The sequence below is a fragment of the Bos mutus genome, chromosome 29 (assembly GCF_027580195.1).
Source record: "Bos mutus isolate GX-2022 chromosome 29, NWIPB_WYAK_1.1, whole genome shotgun sequence".
NCBI classification, from domain to species: domain Eukaryota; kingdom Metazoa; phylum Chordata; class Mammalia; order Artiodactyla; family Bovidae; genus Bos; species Bos mutus.
This window is the reverse complement of record NC_091645.1, coordinates 10,739,425-10,765,364: the sequence shown is the minus strand read 5'-3', so window position 1 is coordinate 10,765,364 and position 25,940 is coordinate 10,739,425. Positions and strand designations below refer to the sequence as shown.

General features: G+C 41.1%; 1 protein-coding gene across 8 annotated transcripts in view; it reads right to left on the bottom strand.

Annotated features, from left to right (window-relative positions):
* Positions 1–25,940, bottom strand: part of DLG2 (discs large MAGUK scaffold protein 2) — a 1,083,296-nt gene that overhangs the window by 693,220 nt on the left and 364,136 nt on the right. For all 8 annotated transcript variants that reach the window (XM_070365266.1, XM_070365267.1, XM_070365264.1 and 5 more), the window contains exon 4: positions 19,239–19,363. In XM_070365266.1, the coding sequence (XP_070221367.1) occupies positions 19,239–19,363 (125 nt within the window). The remainder of the gene's footprint in view (positions 1–19,238; positions 19,364–25,940) is intronic.

The following is a 25,940-nucleotide window of genomic DNA, read 5'->3' as shown; positions in this document are numbered from 1 at the left end:
GAATACTACTTCTCACACGCCACTCCAATGAATCATTAAGCCTTATCAAGTTTACCCCTTAAGTGTATTTCAAAATGTATCCGCTTCTCTTAGTCTTTTTGTCAGCATCTTAAACCAAGCTGCTGTCATTTATCACCTGAATTACTGCAATAGCTTCTTAAGCTGCTCTCCCCGCATGGATTCTTGTCAGCCAAGCCAGACTCCCACAACCATTAGAGTGATCTTTATAGATAACAATTTAGTTCAGCCATTTTCTCATTGAAAATCCAAAGTTTCATGCTGCTTTTAGAAGGATAAAGAACAAACTACCCACTGTGACGCTGGAGGCTCTGCCTGATTTCTCACATCCACCTCTCCATTCTCATTCCAGCCCTGTCATCCCTCTCTCACCAGCTCCAGTCCCGGGGACCTCGCAGCCTTATTTCTCCTCAGACCTTCACACATGTATTCTCCAGCCCTTTATCCCTGGCTAATGCTTACTCGTTATGTCTCACTTAAATATCTCCTCCTTACAAGACTTCCCTTGGGTGCCCCAGATGAGATCAGGTCATGCTATTACAGCTTTTCACAGCTTCTGTACTTTCCTTTCATTCAGCTCTAAATGTATGTTTATTGCTACCTGGACTGAACCTTGATCAGGGCACACATCTGTTTGTTTGCTTGTCTTCAACTCTCTTCCCAGCTCCAAGTGTCTGATCCATAACCGAACACGCAGTAAATACTTACAGAAATAATGGGTTAACAAAAGTGTGGGAGAATAATGGAAAACTCAGTGTCTGTTTAATAAGTACTTGCTTTACTTCTTGTATGTCACTTCACTTATTTCCCCAACTTCAGTGACTTGCCACAGACGTAGGTCTGAAAGTCACCTCAACCCATTTGAGCTGTTTCCCCCCACTCCACTGAAAATGCTGAAACTCCTCTCACTCCCCACATGCATACAAAAGTGGCTCTGCCCTTTCTGTTTTCTAACTCAGATTTGCATGTTTCATGTCCCAGTCTGAATGTCAGAGGAGAAATGCAGGGTAGATGAGGTAAAACTCCATGCTTCTAAAGCAGGGGGCGTGGGTTTTCTATTTTTTTCGTTGTACTGGGTGGCACATGGCATCTTAATTCCCCAACCAGGGATCGAACCCATGGCCCCCTACATGAGAAGCATGGAGTTTTAACCCACTGGACCACCAGGGAAGTCCTGGGATAATGAATATCAAAGAGTTTATTCATGTTTTAATACAGAGATGAACAAAGAAAGTAGCTACTGATCCATTCTTTAATTCATTGTTTTCTGAAAGGAAGCATTACTTTCTTTCTCCTTAATGGTCTGTTTTTCTCTTTGGTAATTTACTACAAAATTAGACTGTTAATAGTTAAAGGAGTTAATGGAGGGTAGGAGAAGGGAAATAAGACAAACGTTTTAATGAGCAGCAGCATAAGGTAGATTTAAATTATGGTCCTGATGTTTGTATTCTAAATACCAGGGAAACCTGCATAACAATTAACAGAAATGATTTGGGTTGAATTCAGATAACACCTGGGTCATTACAGCCAAATTCTAGGTAACCTGCCGGAGGCTGAGTTGTTAATTATCTTAGTTCAGAGTGTTGGAGCAACACTAATCCTGAATGTGAACACCTCTCTGGATGCCTGGTTAAAACTGTTGTTAATTCAGTCCACTGTCATGTAAAAGAAAACTTTTGATCTATAATTAAAAAAAAAAATAAAAAAGTATGCAAAAAGGAGCACCGGAGCTCATTTTCAAGCATTTTAAAGCAAGAAATGTGTGACAACTGATCTGGGCCTACGTTAACCTTGCTTTCTCTGCAAGTCACTTTGGTCATGTCTGACTCTGCAACACTATAGGCTACAGCCTGCCAGGCCCTCTGTCTCTGGGATTCTCCAGGCACGAATACTAGAGTGGGTTACCCTGCCCTCCTCCAGGGAATCTTCCTGATCCAGGGATTGAATCTGTGTCTCCTGCATTGGCAGGCAGGTTCTTTACCACTAGCACCCATAAGAGCTATCAAATTTTTAGATCCTTTCTACAAAGATATTCAATGCAATGTAATAAACTTAAATATCCAAAGTAGAGTCAAGGTTAAATAATGTTATATAACATGAAATTATGCACCTATTTAAACTGTTTACAAAGTACATATTTAATGTAAGAAAATGCCTATACTGTAATACTAAATGAAAAAGGCAGGATGAAAAGTGCAGCTATGTAAAAACATGCACTGACTATGAAGAAACATAATAAATAGATCCTTTTATTGATAAGATTGTGAGCAATCCTAATTTATTTTATATGTATCTATATTTCCCATATTTTCTACAATGAACTGCATTACTTTCTAATCAGAGAATGACATTATCTTTAAGCCAATATTATTTAATCTTTATAATCTTTCCATATAAGTTGCCTAGACCTCCAATTAATGCCAGTCAGTCATTTCCTGAAAAGCCAAAATAATTTTGAGGCCACTTAGGTATGTTTGTGTTCTTAACACTCTGGCATGGGATGTTGGCAAAGATCTGTGTTTATAGATTCTTAAATACATGTTCAATTATTCATCTTCAGTTAATTGCAGTCATGTGCTATGGTGGGAAGAACATGGATTTTGGAATCAAAGAGACTAGATGAGGATTTTGGCTCAGCCATTTAACCTCTTTGAGTCTCCATAAGCCCATGGAAGGAAGCTTAACAGATGGTAGCTCATATTAGTTCTAAGTAAGGGACAATGCTTAGAGTAAGGCACAGGGCTAATAAGGGGCAGGGATGTCACAGGAAATATAATAAAGAATAAATAAAAATGAGATTTCAGACACACAGAATGGTGGTATATTAAGGGGGCATAGAGATTCCCGTCTTCCCTCTCTGCAGATAAAGTGGTCAAGAAAACAAAGTCATCTAAAGCAAATAAAGGAGTTATTGCTAAGACAAAGGAAGACTTATTCTCTATAAACTGGGATGAAGGCAACAAAACTTAGTATGAGAAATCCTAAAAGCCAAGAACTCTACCAATAACATACATGTCCTATTCATTTTATTTTTACTAGGCCCTAAAGCTCAATAAATATGATTTCCCTTATTGTATCTGCCAATTAACCTTTTAGGGATTGATGTTCACTAATGATCACTTCATAGGGACCTACAGAGCAAGAGGAGGTAACCAGCTAAAGTTTACTTTCCCTCCCCCACAAAGAAATCTTCTGGAATTCTCTGAGTGCAGCCCACTTTAGTGGTTCTATGGACCTCTTTCTCAAATTCAGGTTCCTAAGGGTTGATGATGTAGGCCGAGGCTCAACAGTGGTCAAAGAACAGGTATTCGCAGAGGCTGTGGATGAAGCCCAGATGTGCAGTTGTACTGTGACAGGCAAGCTCCCAGGGGGCCCTCATGGAGCAGGAAGGAAGTTGGAAGGGAAGGCGGAAGAGGTTCTGGGAGCTGGAGACTGCGGACTGCTTTCCCTGTGCTGAAATTTCTGGTGCAGATCTCTAGCCATTTTAAGTTCTTTTTGTTTTTATTTTCTAATAGTTTGTTTATTCATTTATCATTTGTTTTTTGCTGCACTGGGTCTCGCTGCTGCGCACAGGTTTTCTCCAGTTGCCCTGAGCAGGGGCTACTCCACCGTGGTGCTCGGGCTTCTCCTCACAGTGGCTTTCCCAGCTGCGGAGCACAGGCTCTAGGCTCACTGGCTTCAGTAGCTGCAGGACGCAGGCTCAGCAGCTGTGGCTCACGGGCTCTAAAGTGTGGGCTTGGAAGCTGTGTCACATGCATTTTCAGTTGCTCCAAGGCATGTGGGATCTGCTGGGAGTAGGAATGAAACCTGTGTCCCCTGCATTTCTGGCCCATGCAGTCCCAGCATCCACTTTTTGGGGGGCTTCCCTGACAGCTCAGTTGGTAAAGAATCCACCTGCAATGCAGGAGACCCAGGTTCGATTCCTGGGTCAGGAAGATGCCCTGGAGAAGGGACAGGCTACCCACGGGCTTCCCTGGTGGCTCAGTTGGTCAAGAATCCACCTGCAATAGGGGGGACCTGGGTTCAGAAGATCCCCTGGAGAAGGGAAAGGCTACCCACGTCAGTATTCTGGCCTGGAGAATTCCATGGACTGTATAGTCCACGGGGTGGCAAAGAGTCAGACATGACTGAGCGACTTTCACTTTCACCCCTGCAATGGCAAGTGGATTCTTATCCACTGTATTGCCAGGAAAGTCCAGTAATTCTAAATTTTAACCTGGTTTTCTAGCTCAGCTTCATTTAGGAAACTAAACTACAATGTACAGAGGTGGGTGGGAAGGGGATACGGGAGAGTGGAGGGATAGCATGTAGGCAAAGATCTCCCGGTTTGCACTGGGCAGTGTGAAGAGAAACCTCACCTGGGGTATGGGAGGTGATATGTAAGTCTCCATTTTGCTGTTGCCATAGCTGTTGCATAGAAATTGAAAAAAATAGTAACTAGCTCTGACATACTGGAGAAGGCCATGGCACCCAACTCCAGTGCTCTTGCCTGGAAAATCCCATGAACGGAGGAGCCTGGTGGGCTGTAGTCCATGGGGTCACTAAGAGTCAGACAGGACTGAGTGACTTCACTTTCACTTTTCATTTTCATGCATTGGAGAAGGCAATGGCAACCTACTCCAGGGTTCTTGCCTGGAGAATCCCAGGGACGGGGGAGCTTGGTGGGCTGCCGTCTATGGGATCACACAGAGTCGGATACGACTGAAGCGACTTAGCAGCAGCAGCAGCAGCTCTGATACACATATAATTATATATATATAAAATATGATTTTGGCATCTGTTAAGCCAATTTGCAATGACTTGATGCTTGCCCAAAGCTTACCACATTATTGGGCATTTCTAAATAATGACATAATTTATTAGCTGTTTAGAAAAGCCATTCCTGGAAATAACTAGAGTTATTGAATTAGAAACCGGGAGAAAATTTGAGTGTCCTCCCCTCCTTCCTGGGGCTTCCCTTGTCGCTCAGTCGATAAAGAATCTGCCTGCAGTGCAGGAGACCCAGATTCAATTCCTGGGTCGGGAATATCCCCTGGAGAAGGAAATGGCTACCCACTCCAGTATTCTTGCCTGGAGAATCCCCATGGACAGAGGAGCCTGGTGGGCTACAGTCCATGGGGTTGCAAGAGTCGGACACGCCTTAGCGACTATACCACCACCATCATCCTCCTTCCCAGAAACCATTTTGCTTTTGGTAAAGATCCCAAGGAGTTATTTGCAAAAATCAAATTAAATATAGTTTTAGAATATTAGAATAACACTATTCCTTCTGGGAGACTGTTACAAATAAATAATAATAAATGACTTCTCAGGATTTAACTCGTGATCAGTTCTTTGCTACAGAAATGTAATGAAGATCGTATCTTCTCACAGTTACAGATTTAATCAAAACAAAGGATTGATTTCCTAGCCATGGTAATAGTATTCTGAACGTCTCAGACTGTCAACAAAAGTCAAATAAATAAACAGAATTTGATTTTTAAACTGAAAATTCCCAAAGATCCTCTACCATACTCATTTTATGGAGAACGATGCTAAGCTTAAGAAGGCTGTGGAACTCTCAAAGTCTCAGAACTAGGTAGTAGCAGAGATGCCCAGGTCTGTCTCTCACCATCACTAGAGCCATGCATCTTGTTAGTTTTCAGTCTGAACTGGAAGTTTGGGCCTAGACCTACAAACAACGTCAGAAATCCTCCCTCTATACAAAGCACGGACTAGAATGAAATAAAAATGTTTACAGCCTCATGGAATCAGCTTTAGGGGATATGAACCACCACATCTATGTTTCAATAATCTTATTGTTCTCTTTTGAAAAACCGGTAGATTCTTCTTCCTTAATTGTATTTGGATAACTGAACTTGAAAAACTCAGTCTGAATTAATCCTCCTAAATTTTAATGCACTTCACGAATACGTCTTTGGCTTTTGAAAATAAAGACTTTACATATAAGATCATTTTTGTAAATTATGGATACTTTAGCAGTTAGGACACAAGGTCAAATATCTGCTAGTTTGTCTAGGAAATGGGGACATCATTTGATATTTGCCTGTTTTAAAGATTCCTTAGGCCATATAGGCATGGAGTCCAAATCAAAAGTATTCTCTACTTGGCAAACAGATTCAAGAACTTTTCTAAATGATGGAACTTCAGATGAAATAAATCTATAACTTGACAGCAATATGAAGAAGTCAAGGGCTTTTTGAAACTAGAAATAAGTTCTCAGATTTATAAATAAGGATGAATATTTTATGCCAGCAAAGCATTATTGGATATTTTTATAACAGACTTGTTAAGATATAATTCACATACTTTAAAATTTGCCCTTTTAAAGTATACAAGTCAGTGATCTTTTTTAGTATGTTCACAGACTGTGCAATCCTTAGCTTGAGGGAATTTTATAACACTTTCATCATGTCTAAAAGAAATCCATATTCATTACCAGTCCCTGACAACCATTAACCTACTTTTATCTATACGGGTTTCCCTATTCTGGTCATTTCATAGAAATAAAATTGTACAATATGTAGCCTTTTGTATCTGGCTTCTTTGATTTAGGATATTGTTCCAGGGTTTACTCATGTAACATGCATTAGAACTTCATCTGTTTTCATGGTTGAATAATATTCCACTGTAAGAATATATCATATTTTATCCATTCATCTGTTGATGGACATTGGGATTATGTTGGAAGCCTTTCTTTGTGTTATTGGTCATTTTACATCTTCTTTCAAGGAATATTTATTCAAATCTGTGGTAGACAGAATAACGGTCTTTCAAAAAGTACAAGTCCTCATCTCTGACCTGTGAATATATTATAGCATGGGCCAAAGAGACTTTATGTGCGTGCATGCTAACTTGCTTCAGTCGTGTTTGACTCTGCGACCCTGTGGACTGTAGTTCGCCAGGCTCCTCTGTCCATGGAATTTTCCAGGCAAGAATACTGGAGTGGGTTGCCATCTCGTCCTCCAGGGAATCTTCCCAATTCAGGGGTGAAACCTGAGTCTCTTCTGTCTCCTGCCCTGGCAGGCAAGTTCTTTACCATCAGCTCCACCTTACAGATACAATTAAAATAAGATTTTTGAGATAGGGAAATTATCCTGTATTATCTAGGCAAGTTAAAAGTAATCACAGGAATCCTTAACAAAAGACACAATAGAGTCATAGTCAGAGAAGAGATATGACAGAAGCAAAGGTTGGACTGATGATCTTTGAAGATGGAGTAAACAGTTATGAGCCAAGAAATTCAGGTGGCCCTAAGAAGGTGGGAAAAGGAAAGGAATTGGAGTGTTTCATAGCTCCTCTGGAGATGCCCCGTCAACAGCTTGAGTTCATTTCATTGAGTCTGATTTTGGATTTCTGACCTCCAGAACTACAAGATAATAAATCTGTGCTATTTTAAGGCACCATGGTTTTGATGGCAGCAGTAGGAAATTACTCCAAATCCTTTGCCAATTTTCTAACTAGGTTACTTGTTGTTCTGTTGTTGAGCTATAAAAGTTCTTTATATATTCTGGATACAAGTCCACTATCCGCTATATTATTGCAAATATTTTTTCCTATTCTGTTCACAGTTCAGTTGCTCAGTCGTGTCCAACTCTTTGCAACCCCATGGACAGCAGCACACCAGGCCTCCCTGTCCATCACCAACTCCTGGAGGTTACCCAAACTCACGTCCATTGAGTTGGTGATGCCATCCAACCATCTCATCCTCTGTGGTCCCCTTCTCCTCCTGCCTTCAATCTTTTCCAGCATCAAGGTCTTTTCAAATGACTCAGTTCTTTGCATCAGGTGGCCAAAGAATTGGAATTTCAGCTTCAGCTTCAGTCCTTCCAATGAATATTCAGGACTGATTTCCTTTAGGATGGACTGATTGGAGCTACTTGCGGTTCAAGGGACTCTCAAGAGTCCAACACTACAGTTCAAAAGCATCAATTCTTCAGTGCTCAGCTTTCTTTATAGTCCCACTCTCATATCCATACATGACTAGATGTACCTTTGTTGGCAAAGTATTGTCTCTGCTTGGTCATAACTTTTCTTCCAAGGAGCAAGTGTCTTTTAATTTCATGGCTGCAATCATCATCATGTGAAATGCCAGGCTGGATGAATCACAAACCGGAACCAAGATTGCCAGAAGAAATATCAACAACCTTAGATATGCAGATGATACCACTCTAATGGCAGAAAGTGAAGAGGAACTAAAGAAATTCTTGAGGAGAGTAAAAGAGGAGAGTGAAAAAGCTGGCTTGAAACTCAACATTCAAAAAACTAAGATCATGGCATCTAGTCCCATCTGACCCAGGAATCAAAAAGGGGTCTCTTGCATTGCAGGTGGATTCTTTACCAACTGAGCTATCAAGGAAGCCCCTAGTCCCATCACTGCATGGCAAATAGAAGGGGAAACAGTGGAAGCATTGACAGATTTATTTTCTCGGACTCCAAAATCACTGCTGATTGTGACTGCAGCCATGGGAAAGATTGAAGGCAAAAGAAAAAGAGGGCAGCAGATGAGATTGTTAAATGGCATTACCAATTCAATGGACATGAAGCTGAACAAACTCCAGGAAATAGGAAGGACAGGAGAGCCTGGCATACTGCAGTCCTTGGGGTCACATAGATACAACTTAGTGACTGAACAACAACAGTTCTAAACTGTTGAGGACTTGTCATTACCAGGTACTACAGAACTACTTGCTACTTGATTTTTTCTTGTCTAAGCATGCTATCAACATATTCAGGGCTGCTAACATTGATAGAGGGCTTCCCTGGTGCTCAGATGGTAAAGAATCCACCTGCAATACGGGGAGACCCGGGTTCGATCCCTGGGTTGGGAAGATCCCCTGGAGGAGGGCATGGCAACCCTCTCCAGGATTCTTGTCTAGAGAATCCCTATGGATGGAGGAGCCTGGTGGGCTACAGTCCATGAGGCTGCAAAGAGTCGGACATGACTGAGTGACTAAGCCCACACACGCAATATTGACAGAGGAAATCAAAGGACAGAGGACTGTGCTCTCTTACTCCTTTTCCTTCTGTGGGCAGAGGTGGAAGGATAAGAATGAGTCTAATCAGATCCAACTGTACTTTTCCCTGGATAATGAAATCACCCTTCTCATGAAGATGATCTCATTAAGGGCAACAGTTGGGCTTATGTGCCGCTTTTGCCTCAAAACAATAACAAAAGAGAAGTCCAGGTGGCTTTGAAAACACCAAGAGTCTCTGTCTTTGAATGGAAAATTTAGCATTAGGCATTATCACAATTATTTGGTGTGAGAATTACCCCTTTGATGGAAGTTGACATGTTGGACTTGGTAACTCAAGGGTTTTGTTTGTCATCATCCAAACTAATGCAAGTTCAATGTGAAGAGGTTCTCTGTGGATTTTGCAATCTCTTATGTTGTTTCACTTACTGGTCATCTATTATTTCCTTACCAGTCTGAAAGTGAGTCTTGGGAGTAAGTTTCAGACTGTGATGCTTGAAAATCACTGCCTTTGCTCTGCTTAGAGCTTCTTACTGGCACGGAAAAAAATTTAAATTTAGGTTTGTGCTCTCCATTTCCAAGTTATGTGATGCTTTCATCTTTGATTATCACTAATGTTTCTTCTTTTTCTGTTTCCTTTATCTCTCCCTTTTCTTCCCCTTTGCCTCTCTTTTCCTCTTCATGTAATTATTTAAAAATTACTAGTGAGTTAATACAGAGAAGGCAATGGCACCCCACTCCAGTACTTTTGCCTAGAAAATCCCATGGACGGAGGAGCCTGGTAGACTGCAGTCTATGGGGTCACGAAGAGTCGGACATTTACTGAGTGACTTCACTTTCACTTTCATGCATTGGAGAGGGAAATGGCAACCCACTCCAGTGTTCTTGCCTGGAGAATCCCAGGGATGGCAGAGCCTGGTGGGCTGCTGTCTATGGGGTCACACAGAGTCGGACATGACTGAAGCGACTTAGCAGCAGCAGCAGCAGCAGTGAGTTAATGAGTATAAATTAACGAAAAAACAAAACAATGAATTGCCAAATGTCAACCAAAGGACAATGCAGTTAAGAACCAGGGGTTGTGTTCTCTTCGCTTTTATGAGGACAAAGCCAACCCTACCTGTAAACAGACACAGAAGGAACAAATGAAGCAATGAACTTTAAGGGAAAAATTTTTTTTTCTCCATCATGTCTGGGAGTAGAAATGATTATGCTGGGGGCTAAGACATTACTTTGCCAACAAAGGTCCATCTAGTCAAGGTTATGGTTTTTCCAGTGGTCATGTATGGATGTGAGAGTTGGACTGTGAAGAAGGCTGAGCACTGAAGAATTGACGCTTTTGAACTGTGGTGTTGGAGAAGACTCTTGAGAGTCCCTTGGACTGCAAGGAGATCCAACCAGTCCATTCTGAAGGAGATCAGCCCTGGGATTTCTTTGGAAGGAATGATGCTGAAGCTGAAACTCCAGTACTTTGGCCACCTCATGCAAAGAGTTGACTCATTGGAAAAGACTCTGATGCTGGGAGGGATTGGGGGCAGGAGGAGAAGGGGACGACAGAGGATGAGATGGCTGGATGGCATCACTGATTCGATGGACGTGAGTCTGAGTGAACTTCAGGAGTTGGTGATGGACAGGGAGGCCTGGCGTGCTGCTATTCATGGGGTCACAAAGAGTCAGACGTGACTGAGTGACTGAACTGAACTGAACTGAAGAGGTTAAACTGTGTCACTTGTCAGGAAATTGACAAGCAGCTGTCTCTTCTGCCTGCTACTGCATGCTGCTTGTGCTGTGAGTGGCTTTCATAAATGCATTGCTGTGTAGAATGTCATTGCTGCATCATCAAGTAGAGACTGTCATGTGATAGCTCTTCCCCAGGATGTCAGATCAATATTGGCCCTCTGCAATCCTGGGACTTGAAGCCACACAGAGGGCATTTTTATGATTCAGATACCAAAGTTGAAACAAAAATTATCCTTCAAAACGTGGAAATGTACCTATTTTGTTCTGGAAGAAAACCTAATGCTCTTACACTAAAGATAAGGAATGTTATTAAATTTAAATAACTACTTCTAGAAGAAAAAATATAAATGAATGTTACATTTTTTTAAAGTTCAATTTTTCTGTTAATCAAATAAATTCAAAGCAAAGCAAGGAAAGGTACCAGTGTTTGCCTTGGCCAATAGCCCCAAATCATATATGTTCAAGCACATGAAATGCTAATGACATATTGTAAAACAGGCCCTCTCTAAGACTGTTGGTGGAACTAGAATCTTTCTGGAAGGAAATTTAGCAATACATGTCAAAATTCTTTGAAATGTGCATACCTTTTGATGCAGAAATTCTACTGCTAGAAATATATTCTAAAGAATTTATGAAAAACAGAGTCAGTAATGTCTTCCAAAAGATTGCCAGTTACTTGAAATGCTAAGAAACTGAAAATAACCTAAAACTCCTAACAATGTATATAGTAAACATATTATTAAACAGAAATTAAAATATATGTAAAGGTTTTTTTCTTTAAATGATTTAGGGAAAAGTTTATGAAATAAATTTATGCAAAGTTAAACAAATGCTAAATATCATATATAGTGTGATCTAAAGACAAATAGAATAGCAAAAATACCAGAAATAAGTTTACAAAAATATTAATACTTTTGTATCAACAAAGATGTTGATATTATTTAGTGTAAAAATGAAAGTGTTTTGTTTTGTGTAGCTTTTGTCTACTCTCTGCATTTTATACATATTCCACAAGGACAATTATCATATCCATAAAAACGTGTACACAATACATTATATTTAAAAAGACACTGCACAGGAAAAAGATCACTATCCAAAGAAATTCCTTTAAACCATTACATGATGTCTTGCTGGCCTTTTAACTTAGCCCTCATCTCACATTCTCCTTAGAGCTTCTGACTCTCTCCCTCTCTCCCACCTGAGGTTCAAATCTCCAGCCATCAGCTGTAACAAGGAATTGCAGCTCACCTCTGTCTCTGCTGTCCCTCTCCTTGAGGGACCGTTTCTTCCCTATTTCTGACCTCGATCCACTCCCTTGTTTCTGAATGCTTTTCACATTTTGCCTCCAGGTGTGTGAAGGGCCTGAGTCTGGCCAGGAAGCTTGATCAGTATTTCTGAAGATCAGAGTGTGGTAGTGCTGGCAGAGACAAGCCCGTCTACAGCACAAAATCAGGATGCAGAATGCCATAGAGTCATACTAACTTTTTATTACTTCATGAGAGGTTATCACAACATCTTCAGTTTAAAGCACCTTGCATTTATTATCTCAGAGTTTTAGTGGATTAGAAATCTGGACACAGTTTATGGACTCTTCTATTCTGGGTCCCACAAGGCTACAATCAAGGTGTCAGCCAAACTGCACTCTTTCAGAAGTTGGGGTTCTCTTCCAAGCTCAAGGGGTTATTAGCAGAACTCAGCTGTTTGACTGACATGGAAGTTTGCCTCATCCAGATCAACAGGAGAATCTCTGTACTTTCCTTTTCTTTCTTCTTTTTTTTAAATGAAGTATAGTTGATTTACAGTGTTGTAAATCTGTACTTTTAGGGTACTCCTTGGATTAGATCAGGCTTACAAGGGATGAAGTGAAGAAGTGAAGTCACTCAGTCATGTCCGCCTCTTTGCCAGCCCATGAACTGTAGCCTGTTAGGCTCCTCTGTCCATGGGATTTTCCAGGCAAGAATACTGGATTGGGTTGCCATTTCCTTCTCCTTACAAGGGATACTCTCCCTTTTAATTAGTTCAAGGTCAACTGATTAGGCACCTTAATTACACCTATGAAATCTCTTCTGTCATAAAAAGAAACATTTTCATAGGAGTGACATAATACCATGTTCACATATCCTCCCGTACTCAGGGGACGGGGCCACTGAAGGTCATTTTAGAACTCTGTTCTCTGTAAGTGACCCTTCCTGGCTTTCACAGCCTTGTGACTTAAGTTCAGTTTTCTGTTAAATGACTGGTTCTGTGGATTGGGTGGTGTTGGGAGCCTTTGAATTTTACACAACTTCTTCACACTCTCTATTTTATTTAATCTTTACTGCAGCTTCCTGATACATATGCTCCTACCTCCAACTTACCAATGAGGGACCTGGAGCACAGAGAGCTTAAAAAGAGGTCCAAGGTCACTTAGCTGGAAAGTAGAATTTGAAACCCAGATCCGCTACACCAAATAGCATGTTCTTTATCCTACATCTCTCCTCTGAGGCAACCACTGAGACTTGAGTTCAGTTTGGAATCTGATCTAACCAAGGAGAAAGTCACCTCTCACCTCATCTGCACCTTAAACCTGCACACTCATTTTACACTGGGTGTGACTGAGGACGCACAGGAAGGCTTTTCATAATGAACTCAGAATTCCCAGAATAATGAGGATGTTAGTGCGTCATTCCTCCTTATAAAGTTACCACAGGTTTAGCAACTTGAAACATGACCTATTTATTAGCTCACCGCTTGTGTAAGTCAGAAGTCTGGCCTAGTGGGGCTGGAATCTCTGCTCAGGTTCCTCCAAGGAACCTGAAATCCTGGTGTTAACCGAGCTACATTCTCATCTGGAGTTCAGGGTCTTCTTCCAACTCATGTGGTTGTGGTAAGACTCGGTTGCTGGCAGTTGTGGGATGGAGGTCCCTGCTTCCTTGCTGGCCATCAGCTGGGGCCTTTCTCTGCTCCTAGGGGCCATCCTCTTCCTTTTCCATGCGGCCTCCTCCATCTTCAAACCAGGAACAATGTTGAGTACTTCACTGATTCTGAATCTCTTTGACTTCCCATTCTGCTACCAGCCAGAGAAAGCTCTCCGCTGTTAAGGCTCAAGTGATTAGATCAGGCTAACCTGTATACTCTCCCTATCCTATGTCAACTACGCCATACAATGTAACCCAATCACAGGAGTGACAACCCATCATAGTCACAGGTTGTATGGATTAGTGTGTGGAATCCTGAGGAGTGTCATCTTGAGAATACTGCATAACACTGTGTGTCTTTGAAATAACATTTCTCCCACCCTGCGGGATAACTTAGAACATAAATACATGGACTTCCCTGGTGGCTCAGACGGTAAAGCATCTGTCTACAATGTGAGAGACCTGGGTTTGATCCCTGGGTTGGGAAGATTCCCTGGAGAAGGAAATGGCAACCCACTCCAGTACTCTTGCCTTGAAAATCCCATGGACGGAGGAGCTTGGTGCAGGCTACTATCCATGGGGTCGCAAAGAGTCGGGCACAACTGAGTGACTTCACTTTCACATGGACATTAGACCCAGGCTGCCTAGGTTCAAATTATGGCTCCAACATGTACTCTCAGTGCAACCTTCTTAAGGTACTTAACTGCTTATCTCAGTTCCTTGATTTTCTTACCTAAAAAGTGGGAGTAATAATATTACTCTCATCAAGTTATGCCCTTTAAATGAGCTAATGTGCCAGAAAGTTGTTGGCACATTGAGGTATTGTGTTGGCCTTGCTATTATGAATATTGACCTAATTATTATCCACTAGTATAGAGTCCAGATTACTACTCTCCTAGGAGCAGACCCATCACCTCACTTTTATAGGCTTCAGCTACTCTTTCAGTTTTAGTATTATTTAATTGTCAAAGTAAAATTTATAATGACAAGTATACATTAGAAAACTTTTATGAGTCTCTAACTCACAGGATAGACCAAACAATTTGTCAGGTTGAAAACAAAAAAAACAGAAGTATGTTTAGTTTGTGAGCTTAGTTTTTAAGTAAGGGAAACAGCAGATTCGATTGATTGTATCAGAAACTTGAGAAGAGAAACATAGGAACTCTTTAAGTACCATAGCTAAATGGGTTTTAATTCAATGTTATCATCAAGAGAAAAGGGGATGTGAAAAGATAGCAACAGGAAGTTTAGAGAAGGCCGTAGAGAATGAAAAGGAACTAAAAGAAAGGTGGAAAGGATGAGAGGAGAGGGAACGGAACACCACAGGGAAAAGAAGAAGGAATGGAAAAATGACAGAGGAAACACTACTGAGAGGAGAGGGCTGGTAAGGAAAAGGGGCAAACGCTGCTGAAATTGACTTGGTACAGCTAGGGACTTAGATTATCTTACTGAACCCTCAGAATAGGTATTATTATCATCACTTTATAGATGAGAAAACAGTACCTAAGAGAGTTAAATTTTTCCAAAACCAAATATGTTTATATACAGGTATTAGAGCCAACATCTTTCCAGAGTTCATTTCTGTGTGTTGTTACCTTGTTCAAAAAGACTAATGGTGAGACAGAAAGTACTCTTCACACATTGCTGGTCCAGCTTCAAAGAGTGTTCCTGCCACACTGAGAAAAGATTCTTAGATGGGCTTGAGTGTTACTGACACTAAACACTACCTTAGAATGTTATTTTCTTGAGTCAAGACAGTTGGAGTCTAGTTGAAACTGACCCCTGAATGATTGATGCTTCAGGATAAGTCACTTGTTTGAGCCTTAGTTTCCCCATCTGTAAAATGTAGGCTTTGAACCAGATAAAAAGGTGAATTCTGAAATCTATCCTTCCTGTCATAATGCCAGACTTGCAACTGTTACTCTTGAGCTCTCAGATGCCTCCAAACCATCCAAGTTCATGGCAGAAAGAAGTAAGGTGGGAAAGAGTCTCAGTGGTAATAGCAAGGCTCTATCATGAAGAGCTGGAGGCCCACTCCAGAGCTGTCCTCACACAGGTACAAGGCTGTGATGTGGGTTGGAGAAATGCTCCTGTTAGGATCACTGTTCAGAGTTTTTCAGGTCATTCACTGCACAACCTCACCGGGTAATATTCACAGTCACAGCCCTCTGCTCAGTGTTATGTGCCGGACTGTATGGGAGAGGGGTTTGGGAGAGAGTGGATTCATGTGTATGTATGGCTAAGTCTCTTCACTGTTGACCTGAAACTATCACAACATTGTTAATCGGCTGTACCCCAATACAAAATGGTTTTTTTTGGTGTTAAAAAATAAAAATAAATAAATGAAACAAAAAAATGGAGCTTCTCCAGGGTCCAATATTTGCAAATACTATCCCCACTCCCTGATTCCAGGAAGCCAGGACTAAGACCCGTGGGTAGAGTTCATAATAAAAACAACTGTGGCTCATTAGAAAAATAGCAAACTTTGCAGTGTTCAGAATTTCCCATTAGCATGTGTAAAACTTTATATTTGGGAATTTTTAGGCCAAGGTCCCATGAAGTAGGGGATTCTACTAATGAATAAGAGTTTAGAGAGTATATAAGTGACATACAGATTTTGGAATGTATTCAAAGAAAGATGAGTGATCTTAAAAAATTTGATTAATTTCCTAAGTCCATACTATGATGGCCATAATAACTATAACTACATCATATGGCTGTTTTAAACATATAGAAGATTGTGTGTGGGTGTATCTACATCTCTGTTTACATCATCTATCCATCTATCCTTCAGTCTGTGTATTCATCCATCCATCCATCCGTCCACCCACACACCAACCTATCCATCCATCCTACCTTCGTGAGCATGATGCTCCACACATGATAAGAAATCAGTAAATGTTAGTGGCCACTATGATTATGTTCTTTACAACTACTGGATAATGCTTTCAACACAGCAGAACTGCCTTTTATCTCTGTAGGCGGACGCAGAGTGGTGGCACTCTCAGAGATGCCATTTTTCATTCTTATTTGTAGAATAATCACATAAAGTCCACTTTATCTGATGCCCAGGGCGGAAATTTGGCGGAGGTGAAAGCTTCCCTACTTCTAGGTAAAGAATGGTATGAAACAATGATGATGGTCCACTTTTCTGAAGTTTCCTCTAACAACTTTATTTCTGAACTTTTAAAATGGAGCTTCTCCTAATATCATATGACACCCCTTATATGTGGGATCTAAAATGAAATGATACAAATTAACTTTATTACAAAACAGAGAAAGACTCACAGATTTAGAAAATGAACTTACGGCTGCTGGGGGGAAGACACGGTCAGGGACTTTGGGAAGGTCATATACACACTGCTGTACTTCAAATGGTAACCAGCAAAGACCCATTGTATAGCACATGGAAGTCTGCTGAATGTTATGTGCCAGACTGGATGGGAGAGGGGTTTGGGGGAGAATGGACACATGTACACGTATGGCTAAGTCTCTTTGTTGTTCATCTGAAACTATCAAAACATTGTTAATTGGCTGTACCCCAATACGAAATGTTTCTTGGCGCTAAAAAAATAAATAAAATTAAAAAAATAAATGAAACAAAAAATGGAGCTTCTCCAGGGTCCAATATTAGCAAATACTATCCCCACCATGACTCTTAGAATTACACATCTATTTCTAATTTCTCACTCTGCAGCATGGATGTTGTCCCCTCACCCAGAAATCAGTTATGTCAATTCAGCCTGAAAGTTCTATCGTCAAAAAGCATGTGAATCCTGTGGGAGTGCCACTCATTTCCTTTCTTGCTGATAGGAGATGCAGGTGTACCTGAAAAAAGGTGTGATGTTCCTTGACAAACTGCAAAGGTGCAGCTATCAAAAATAATCACTGCATCAGAACAGCTGGAGACCAAAAAAGTGTCCTTGGCTGCTTTATAATAAACAGCAAACTGGCCTCTTTATGCTTCATAAAAAAGCACCCTGAGGAAGAGCAATGAAGCTTACATACCTGCCACTTAGGTCACAGCTTTCAGGGTGGTTCTATGTAACCCAAGGGCTTCCCAGGGGGTGCTTGTGGTAAAGAACTTGCCTGTCAATGCAGCAGACATAAGAAACTGGGGTTCGATCCCTGGGTTGGGAAGATCCCCTGGAGGAGGGCATGGCAACCCACTCCAGTATACTTGCCTGGAGAATCCCATGGACAGAGGAGCCTGGCAGGCTATGGTTCATAGGGTTGCAAAGAGTTGGACATGACTGAAGCAACTTAACACATACACACATATGCAAGCTAAAACTATTCCTAACTGTCGGTCTTGGTCTGCATTACCCTCTCTCCCTACTTATTGATTTACCCTTCTCTCCCTTCTCATTTTACTTATTCATTCATGCATTCAGAAAGTATTTATGAACTCACATCTGTATACAACTGCTTGATCTAAGGAGATTTACAATCTAGTAGCTTCCCCAATGGTTAAACAGTAAAGAATTGAATCCGCCTGCAAAACAGGAGATGCGGGTACAATCCCCGGGTTGGGAAGATCCCCTGTAGTAGGAAATGGCAACCTGCTCCAGCATTCTTGCCCAAAAAACGCCATGGACAGAGGAGCCTAGTGGTCCTCGTCCATGTGGTGGCAAAGGGTTGGATATGACTCAGCACACATGCTAAAATAAGGCTGGGGCATGTTTTCCTCAGGGGAAGTCTCTCCTACTTGTTCAGTCTACAATTCTTTTAGCTGGTGTTCTGACTTCTGATACAATTTTGTATTATTGACTAAGAGCCCCATGTGGGTGACTCTCATTTTGACAAATAACCTTTAGATTTTTTTTTTTTTAATTTTTGGACCACGTGGCATGTAGGATCTTAGTTTCCCAACCAGGAATTGAACCTGAGCCCCCTGCGTTGGAAGCACAGAGTCTTCACCACAGGACTTCCAGGGAAGTTCCAACCTTTAGTTATTTAAAGAGCGGGACCCTGACTCAAGCCATTACTATTGTATGCTGAGCAGGATCTGGCTCTATTTCCAACCTCAGCTGGTGTTCTTCATCTAAGACAAACTGGTTTCCTTTTTTGCTGGGACCCCATGCTCCTTCTCCCTCCGTGTTCTCATTTAGGTTTGTGAGGTTAGTAAAACCTTATTTTTTTGACTCAGCCTGGAATCTTCTCATGGAATACCTTTTTAGGCTCTTTTCCATCCCAACTCCTACAGAAAACCCCAAATCCATCAATACATACAAGCTGCGTAATGTGGCATTTCTTTGTTAATACTACTTACAGTATATCATTTTCTACACATTTTATTATTTGCTCATCAACTCATACTATTCTTCTTTCCTACCAGACTGAAGACCCCATGGAACAAAAGATAACATCCATATTCCTTCCTCCCACTGCCTGGCCCAATGCTGAACGTGGTAGCCATCAACAAACACAAATTAAATACTAGTTGAAATTCAACAAGAGATCTGGAAAGTCATTACAGAAAGCTTGCTTTGACAGTCTTTTCTTTCAAGTACAGAACTTTTGGAGAATTGTTATTCTCCAAAGGCACAGGTATGTCTTACTGATGTGGCAGATTTACTTTCCAAATAATTCTAACATTTCAGATCATTACCTGAGTCTGCCATCCTCTGCTGCAGCACCTCCTGGTATAATCTTCGTAATAAATATGCCAGGGTCATCTCCGATGTGGGGATTATCTGTCCCTCCAGCAATACTGAATCCCAGGCCAGAATTTCCCTGTAGAAACAATAAGTAGACATTAAATGATGTGGCTGTCATCTAAACCCAGTTCTCCTTGTACTCTGTGTTATCATCTTACGACTCAAATGGAAATCAGGTGATAACAGCCTTGTACGCAAAGCCATAAACTGCACCATCAGCAGACAAAGGAAGGTCAGGGAAAACACTCAGGCTTGTCCCTGCATTGCAAGAATTCAAGTGCTTTATGCTTCTGCTTATTCAAAGGGCCTTACATTTTTTGCTAGAAAGGCAGCCTTTATTAGAAACTAAAATGGTCATGATGAAATAAAAGTTGACACTGTGCAATATGAGAAAATGCAAAAGATAATTATGGTCCATTATAAAAATTGTACACACATACAAAAAAGAACGGACGGAAACAGGTTATGTGAAAAACATTTGATTTGACGGAGTAGTGAAATTTGGGTGTTTCCATTCTGCTATTTCTGGTACTGTTGCTCTAATATTGTTTATCCATCAAATAAGTGTATTTTCCTATTTGTTAATAGGAACTTTGACTTCAGGAGGCAACGGCCCCTTCTAGAGTCATAGCAAATGTGAGACACTTTGCAGTAAAGTAGCTCTTAATTTGCTATAGATACAGACAAGGAATACATTATTGTTGCAGCATGTAAATTTGAACACCTTATATTCTAATATAGCTTTCATACTTACTCCTGTAGACTCTAGTAATTGATAACCAATGTACATATAGCCCTCTAAAATTTGCATGCAATACATAATTAAAAGTCTCCCTCAAATTCACAAACCATTGCACTTACTTCTTATTTTCATATTCTCTTTTTTTTTTCATATTCTCTTTTTTAATCTCCATCACCATGGCTACATTTTTGTTTCCATATTATGTTCCATTTTTTTCCTATTCACTTTATATTTTCAGTCATTTTTATACAATTAGAAAATCTTTATAATTATCCATTTAAGTGACTAAATAATATTTGACTAAGGTCATTTAACCAGTCCCTTGTCACTGAATATTTAATTTCTCTATATACTCTTACAACAAATACAGCTTACTAAATTTACAATCATTTGATTAAGTCCTGCTTGTGGGTAAAAAGAGATGAGGAATAAGAAATTAGTTGTTAATCCAGAAAAATTAATTAGGGCACTCAATTAGAGAAGTTGGGTGTTAAGATCAGATCAAGTATAATTGACAGTTATACTACCACTGCAAATGACAAGGTAAATCTTACCAATTTTTATTGACTGAACTAATAAAACTCTGAATTTTCAGAGGGTTGTTCTCACAATTATACACTAAAAGGCTGAAGTTAATAATTCAACCATGGCCACTAAGATCTCATGTCTTTGTACTACTGACTTCTAATTCTGTTTCTTTGAAAAACTCCAATGTTCCTTGGGTATTATCTGACTACTTAAGAGCAGTCAATAATGAATGTATTTGTTATTGTTGTTCAGACTCTAAGTCATGACTATTTGTGACCCCATGGATTGCAACATGCCAGGCTTCCCTATTCTTCACTATCTCCTAGAGTTTGCTCAACGTCATGTCCATTGAACCAGTGATGCTCTCTAGTCATCTCATTCTCCATTGCCCTGATCTCCTCCTGCCCTCAATCTTTTCAGTATCAGAAGTGAAAGTATTAACTGCTCAGTTGTGTCCAACTCTTTGCGACCCCATGAACACCAGGATCCTCTGTCCATAGAATTCTCCAGGCAAGAATACTAGAGTAGGTTGCCATTCCCTTCTCCAGGGGATCTTCCTGACCCAGGGATTGAAACCAGGTCTCCTATATTGCAGGCAGATACTTCAACATCTGAGCCACCAGGGTTTTTACCAGTGAGTTGGTTCTTCACATTAGGTGTCCAAAGTATTGGAACTTCAGCTTCAGCATCAGTCCTTCCAATGAATATCTAGGCTTGATTTCCTTTAGGATTGACTGGTTTGATCTCCTTGCTGTCCAAAGAAATCTCAAGAGCCTTCTCCAGTACCACAATTTGAAAGAAACAATTCTTCAGGGCTCAGTCTTCTTTATGGTCCAACTCTCATATCTATACATGACTACTGGAAAAAAACATAGCTTTGGCCATATGGACCTTTGTTGGCAAAGTGATATCTCTGCTTTTTAATATGCTATCTAGGTTTGTCATAGCTTTCCTTGTAAGGAGCAAGCATTTTTCGATTTCATGGCTGTGGTCATCACCAGCAGTGGTTTTGGAGCCCAGGAAAATAAAATCTGTCACTGTTTCCACTCGTCCCCCATCTATTTTCCATGAAGAGATGGGACCAGATGCCATAAACTTAGTTTTTTGAATGTTGAGTTTTAAGCCAGCTTTTTCAGTCTCCTCTTTCACCCTCATCAAGAAGCTCTTTAGTCCCTCTTCACTTTCTGCCATTAGAGTAACTGTCACTGGTATATCTGAGGTTGTTGATATTTCTCCTGGCAATCTTGATTCTAGCTTATGAGTCATACAGCCTAACTTTTGAATGACGTACTCTAGGAGAAATATCAATAACCTAGGATACACAGATGACACCACCCGTATGGCAGAAAGCGAAGAAGAACTAAAGAGCCTCTTGATGAAAGTGAAAGAGGAGAGTGAAAAAGTTGGCTTAAAACTCAACATTGAGAAAACTAAGATCATGGCATCTGGTCTCATCACTTCATGGCAAATAGATGGGGAAACAATGTAAACAGTGACAGACTTTATTTTCTTGGGCTCCAAAATCACTGCAGATGGTGACTGCAGCCATGAAATTAAAAGACGCTTATTCCTTGGGAGAAAAGCTATGACCAACCTAAATGGCATATTAAAAAGCAGAGACATTACTTTGCCAACAAAGGCCTATCTAGTCAAAGCTATGGTTTTTCCAGTAGTCATGTATGGATGTGAGAGTTGGACTATAAAGAAAGCTGAGCACCGAAGAATTGATGCTTTTGAATTGTGGTGCTGGAGAGGACTCTTGAGAGTCCCTTGGACTACAAGGAGATCCTAAAGGAATCTAACCAGTCCATCCTAAAGGAAATCAGTCCTGAATATTCTTTGGAAGGACTGATGCTGAAGCTGAAACTTCAGTACTTTGGCCACCTAATGTGAAGAGCTAACTCATTTGAAAAGACCCTGATGCTGGGAAAGATTAAAGGCAGGAGGAGAAGGAGACAACAGAGGATGAGATGGTTGGATGGCATCACCAACTTCATTGACATAAGTTTGTTTGAGCAAGCTTCAGGAGTTGGTGATGGACAGGGAAACCTTTCAGGCTGCAGTCCATGGAGTTGCAGAGTCAGACACAACTGAGCAACTAAACTGAACTCTGCATATGAGTTAAATAAGCATGGTGACAATATGCAGGCTTGTCTTACTCCTTTCCTAATTCTGAACCAGTTCATTGTTCCATGTCTGGTTCCAACTTTTGCTTCTTGACCTGCATACAGGTTTATCAGGAGACAGGTAAGGTGGTCTGGTATTCCCATCTCTTTAAGAATTCTCCACAGTTTGCTGTGATCTACACAGTCAAAGACTTTCAAGTAGTTAATGAAGCAGATGCTTTTCTCGAATTCCCTTGTTTTTTTCTATGATCCCATGGATGTTGACAATTTGATCTCTGGTTCCTCTGCTTCAACGTATGTATTAAATATTTATTAAATATCAGCTTTGTGTTTGGCACTGGGCTAAGCCTTGGAGCTATAGCCATGAATCTATCAGTTTATGAGGCATATGAAGGACAAGTGCAGCGTGCTGGAGTGGCTAACGGATCCAAACACAAGGACTTTTCCTGAAGGTGAAGAGTGGTTAGTTTTTTTTAATGAGGGAAGGGTGGAAGTTGGAGAGGAGGACAGAGTGTCCCAAGCAGAGGGAAGAACATACGTAAAATCCCTGAAGTGACAAAGTGTATGCCAGGTCCAAGAAACAGACAAGAAGGCGACAACGATGACAGCAAGAAGGATAATTGGATGAGTCTCGATCATGAATTTCTTCAAAGCAGTGTATGTGAGTCCATTTTTGGTTTTAAGTACCTACTGACACCAGATGACTGCATTGTATTGTATGAATATCTCCTATGAGATTCTCTTGAAGCTAAGGCTGTAGGGATTAAGATCAAGTGATTTCTGCTTTCATGGAATTCAAGGCAGAGCAGAAAAGAACCATAGTTTGGCAATTGGTGATCAGTACCTCAACTACTTCCCTGGTGGCTCACATGGTAAAGCGTCTGCCTACAACGCAGGAGACCTGGGTTCAATCCATGGGTTTGGAAGATCTCCTGAAGAAGGAAATGGCAACCCACTCCAGTATTCTTGCCTGGAAAATCCCATGGATGGAGGAGCCTATAAGGCTACAGTCCATGGGGTTGCAAAGAGTCGGACACGACTGAGCGACCTCACTTTCACTTTCATCTCAACTACACTCTCACGTCGATAGCCACCAATGAGGCAGTTTCTATAAGATCTTGGGTTCAGAAGGAAAGGATGGGAAGATAAGTTTCTTCAATGTAATTTGGGTCTAGGTCCAAAAACATCAACTAGAATATATTGGTCTTATTCGAGTTGGCACCTCAACAATACCAATTTCTTCATTAATGGGGTAGGGAAAGAGTCAAGCACAGACTGCAAGATGCTCTAACGCTTTCTCCTGAAAATATAAAAATCTTGGGAGAGGGCACTCAAGACTTTGTCATTTGAGAAAAATATTCACTCTACTAGGTCTATATTTTAGCCCCCAGGAACACTGAATTGCTCACTCTTTCTTGCACAGTCCACTTGATAACTCATCTCTTGGCCTTTGCTCATACTGCTTTCTCTACGAGAAATCTCCCACTCTGCCTGATGGTTCAGATGTCATTTGAGTTTCTATAGATTTCTCTGCTTAGCTATGCTATGCACTGTGTTATTTTGAAGTTGTATATTTATCAGTCTATCATTCCTTCAAACTGACCTTATAGAAGGCAGAAACTGTATAATATTCACCTTTGTCTCTTGGTGCCTTGACTGGCACGTTGTTCCTTACATATTTGATGAATGAATGAACAGACAAACACATTTGCTGAGAATATTCTTCCAAAGGGAAGAGTCAGAAAGACATAATACAAGTACACGGTTAATATAGAAGTCACTTTGCTCTGTGCGGCTCCAAAATAAAAATGGAAAGGCCAGAAATTCAAATTGTGGCTTAGCTGAAGGATGAATGAGGAGACGAGAGCTGTTCAAATTGGGAATAGCCTGCTTTGCAAGGGAGGGAGGATCCTTTACTCAATGGGTAGCTAGCTAGACACTGGACATAAGGGACCAAACATCATCTGAGAGGTTAGGCTGTACGACTTCAAAGGATTCTTCTGGATCTCTGGCTAGACTTACAGGAAAACTACTCTTGCCAATAGGGAGAAAAAAAAAAAAAGAATGCCATAGGAACCTTTAGAGGGGGATGTAGGTCACTGCTACATTTTTTTATTGTATGGATTCACAGATCTTTGAAGTGATAGCTTTGATGACAACCTAGCAACACGGAAATATTGTTTTTAGACTATAATACAGAGAATATGCTTCCCTGGTGGGAAAGATTCTTTACCCAGATGGTAAAGAATCTGCCAGCAAGGCAGGAGACCTGGGTTCGATCCCTGGGTCCGGAAGATCCCTGGAGAAAGGAATGGCTACCCCTCCAGTTTTCTTGCCTGGAGAATCCCATGGACAAAAGAGCCTGGTGGGCTACAGTCCATGGGGTCGCAAAGAGTCAGATATGACTGAACAACTAACACACACATATGGAGAATATGGTGGTTTGGACATTTACTGATAAACTCTGTCCTTGAATCCACTCTGAGTAAAGGAATAAATCAAAGAACCCACAATGAAAAGAGGCAAGTAGAGACAGAATATAACAAGATCTGTGTTTCTGATCCCAAGGATTCTCCAAAGCTTTTGTGTTTCAGTTAAAACCAGCCTGACGGCTAGGCCTGGCCAGTCACAGTAGTTCTTTAGCAGAGGTTCATCTGAATTCAGCTAAGGAAATTATTAAAGTGCTTCCCCGTCTCCTCTTGTTATTCTCACCCAGCCTTCCCTTTCAGGCCTTTGCTCCCAGACAGCAGCGTTCAGTGGAGAGAGGGAGAGATAAAAAGCAGCAGTGAAATCACTGCCTGCTGTTCTCCATGGCGGAATCTCTCCCATCCCCCCGACAATCATCCCAGAGCCAGCCAGCTGCAAAGGCAGAGCCCAGAACCTCTGTTCTCTGCGCAGCCATCTCTCCAGGAGAATAGGCAGATGCTTGGCTGACGGCCTTAGATCCCGAAAACGGTGCCTGATTAACTGACTGTTGATACTTGACACAGTCAACAGAAACTATAAGGTGCCACGTGGGTGAGGGAGGCCTCTGTGCAACGTTCCGGCTGGGCTGCTGCTTCCTCGCAATTGGGCAGAGTCCATGTGTGAGCATGTGGCTGCCTTGGACCATTATTTGTTCTGGTTCCCATTCACAAGGCCACTGCCTAGCCAGTGGACTAGCAAGTGGTACTTCCTCCTTCATGTACTATACTCTCTGGGAAAAGGCAAAAAAGCAAAAGGAAAAGAACATTTGCCGTTTAACTGATGGCTGTAAA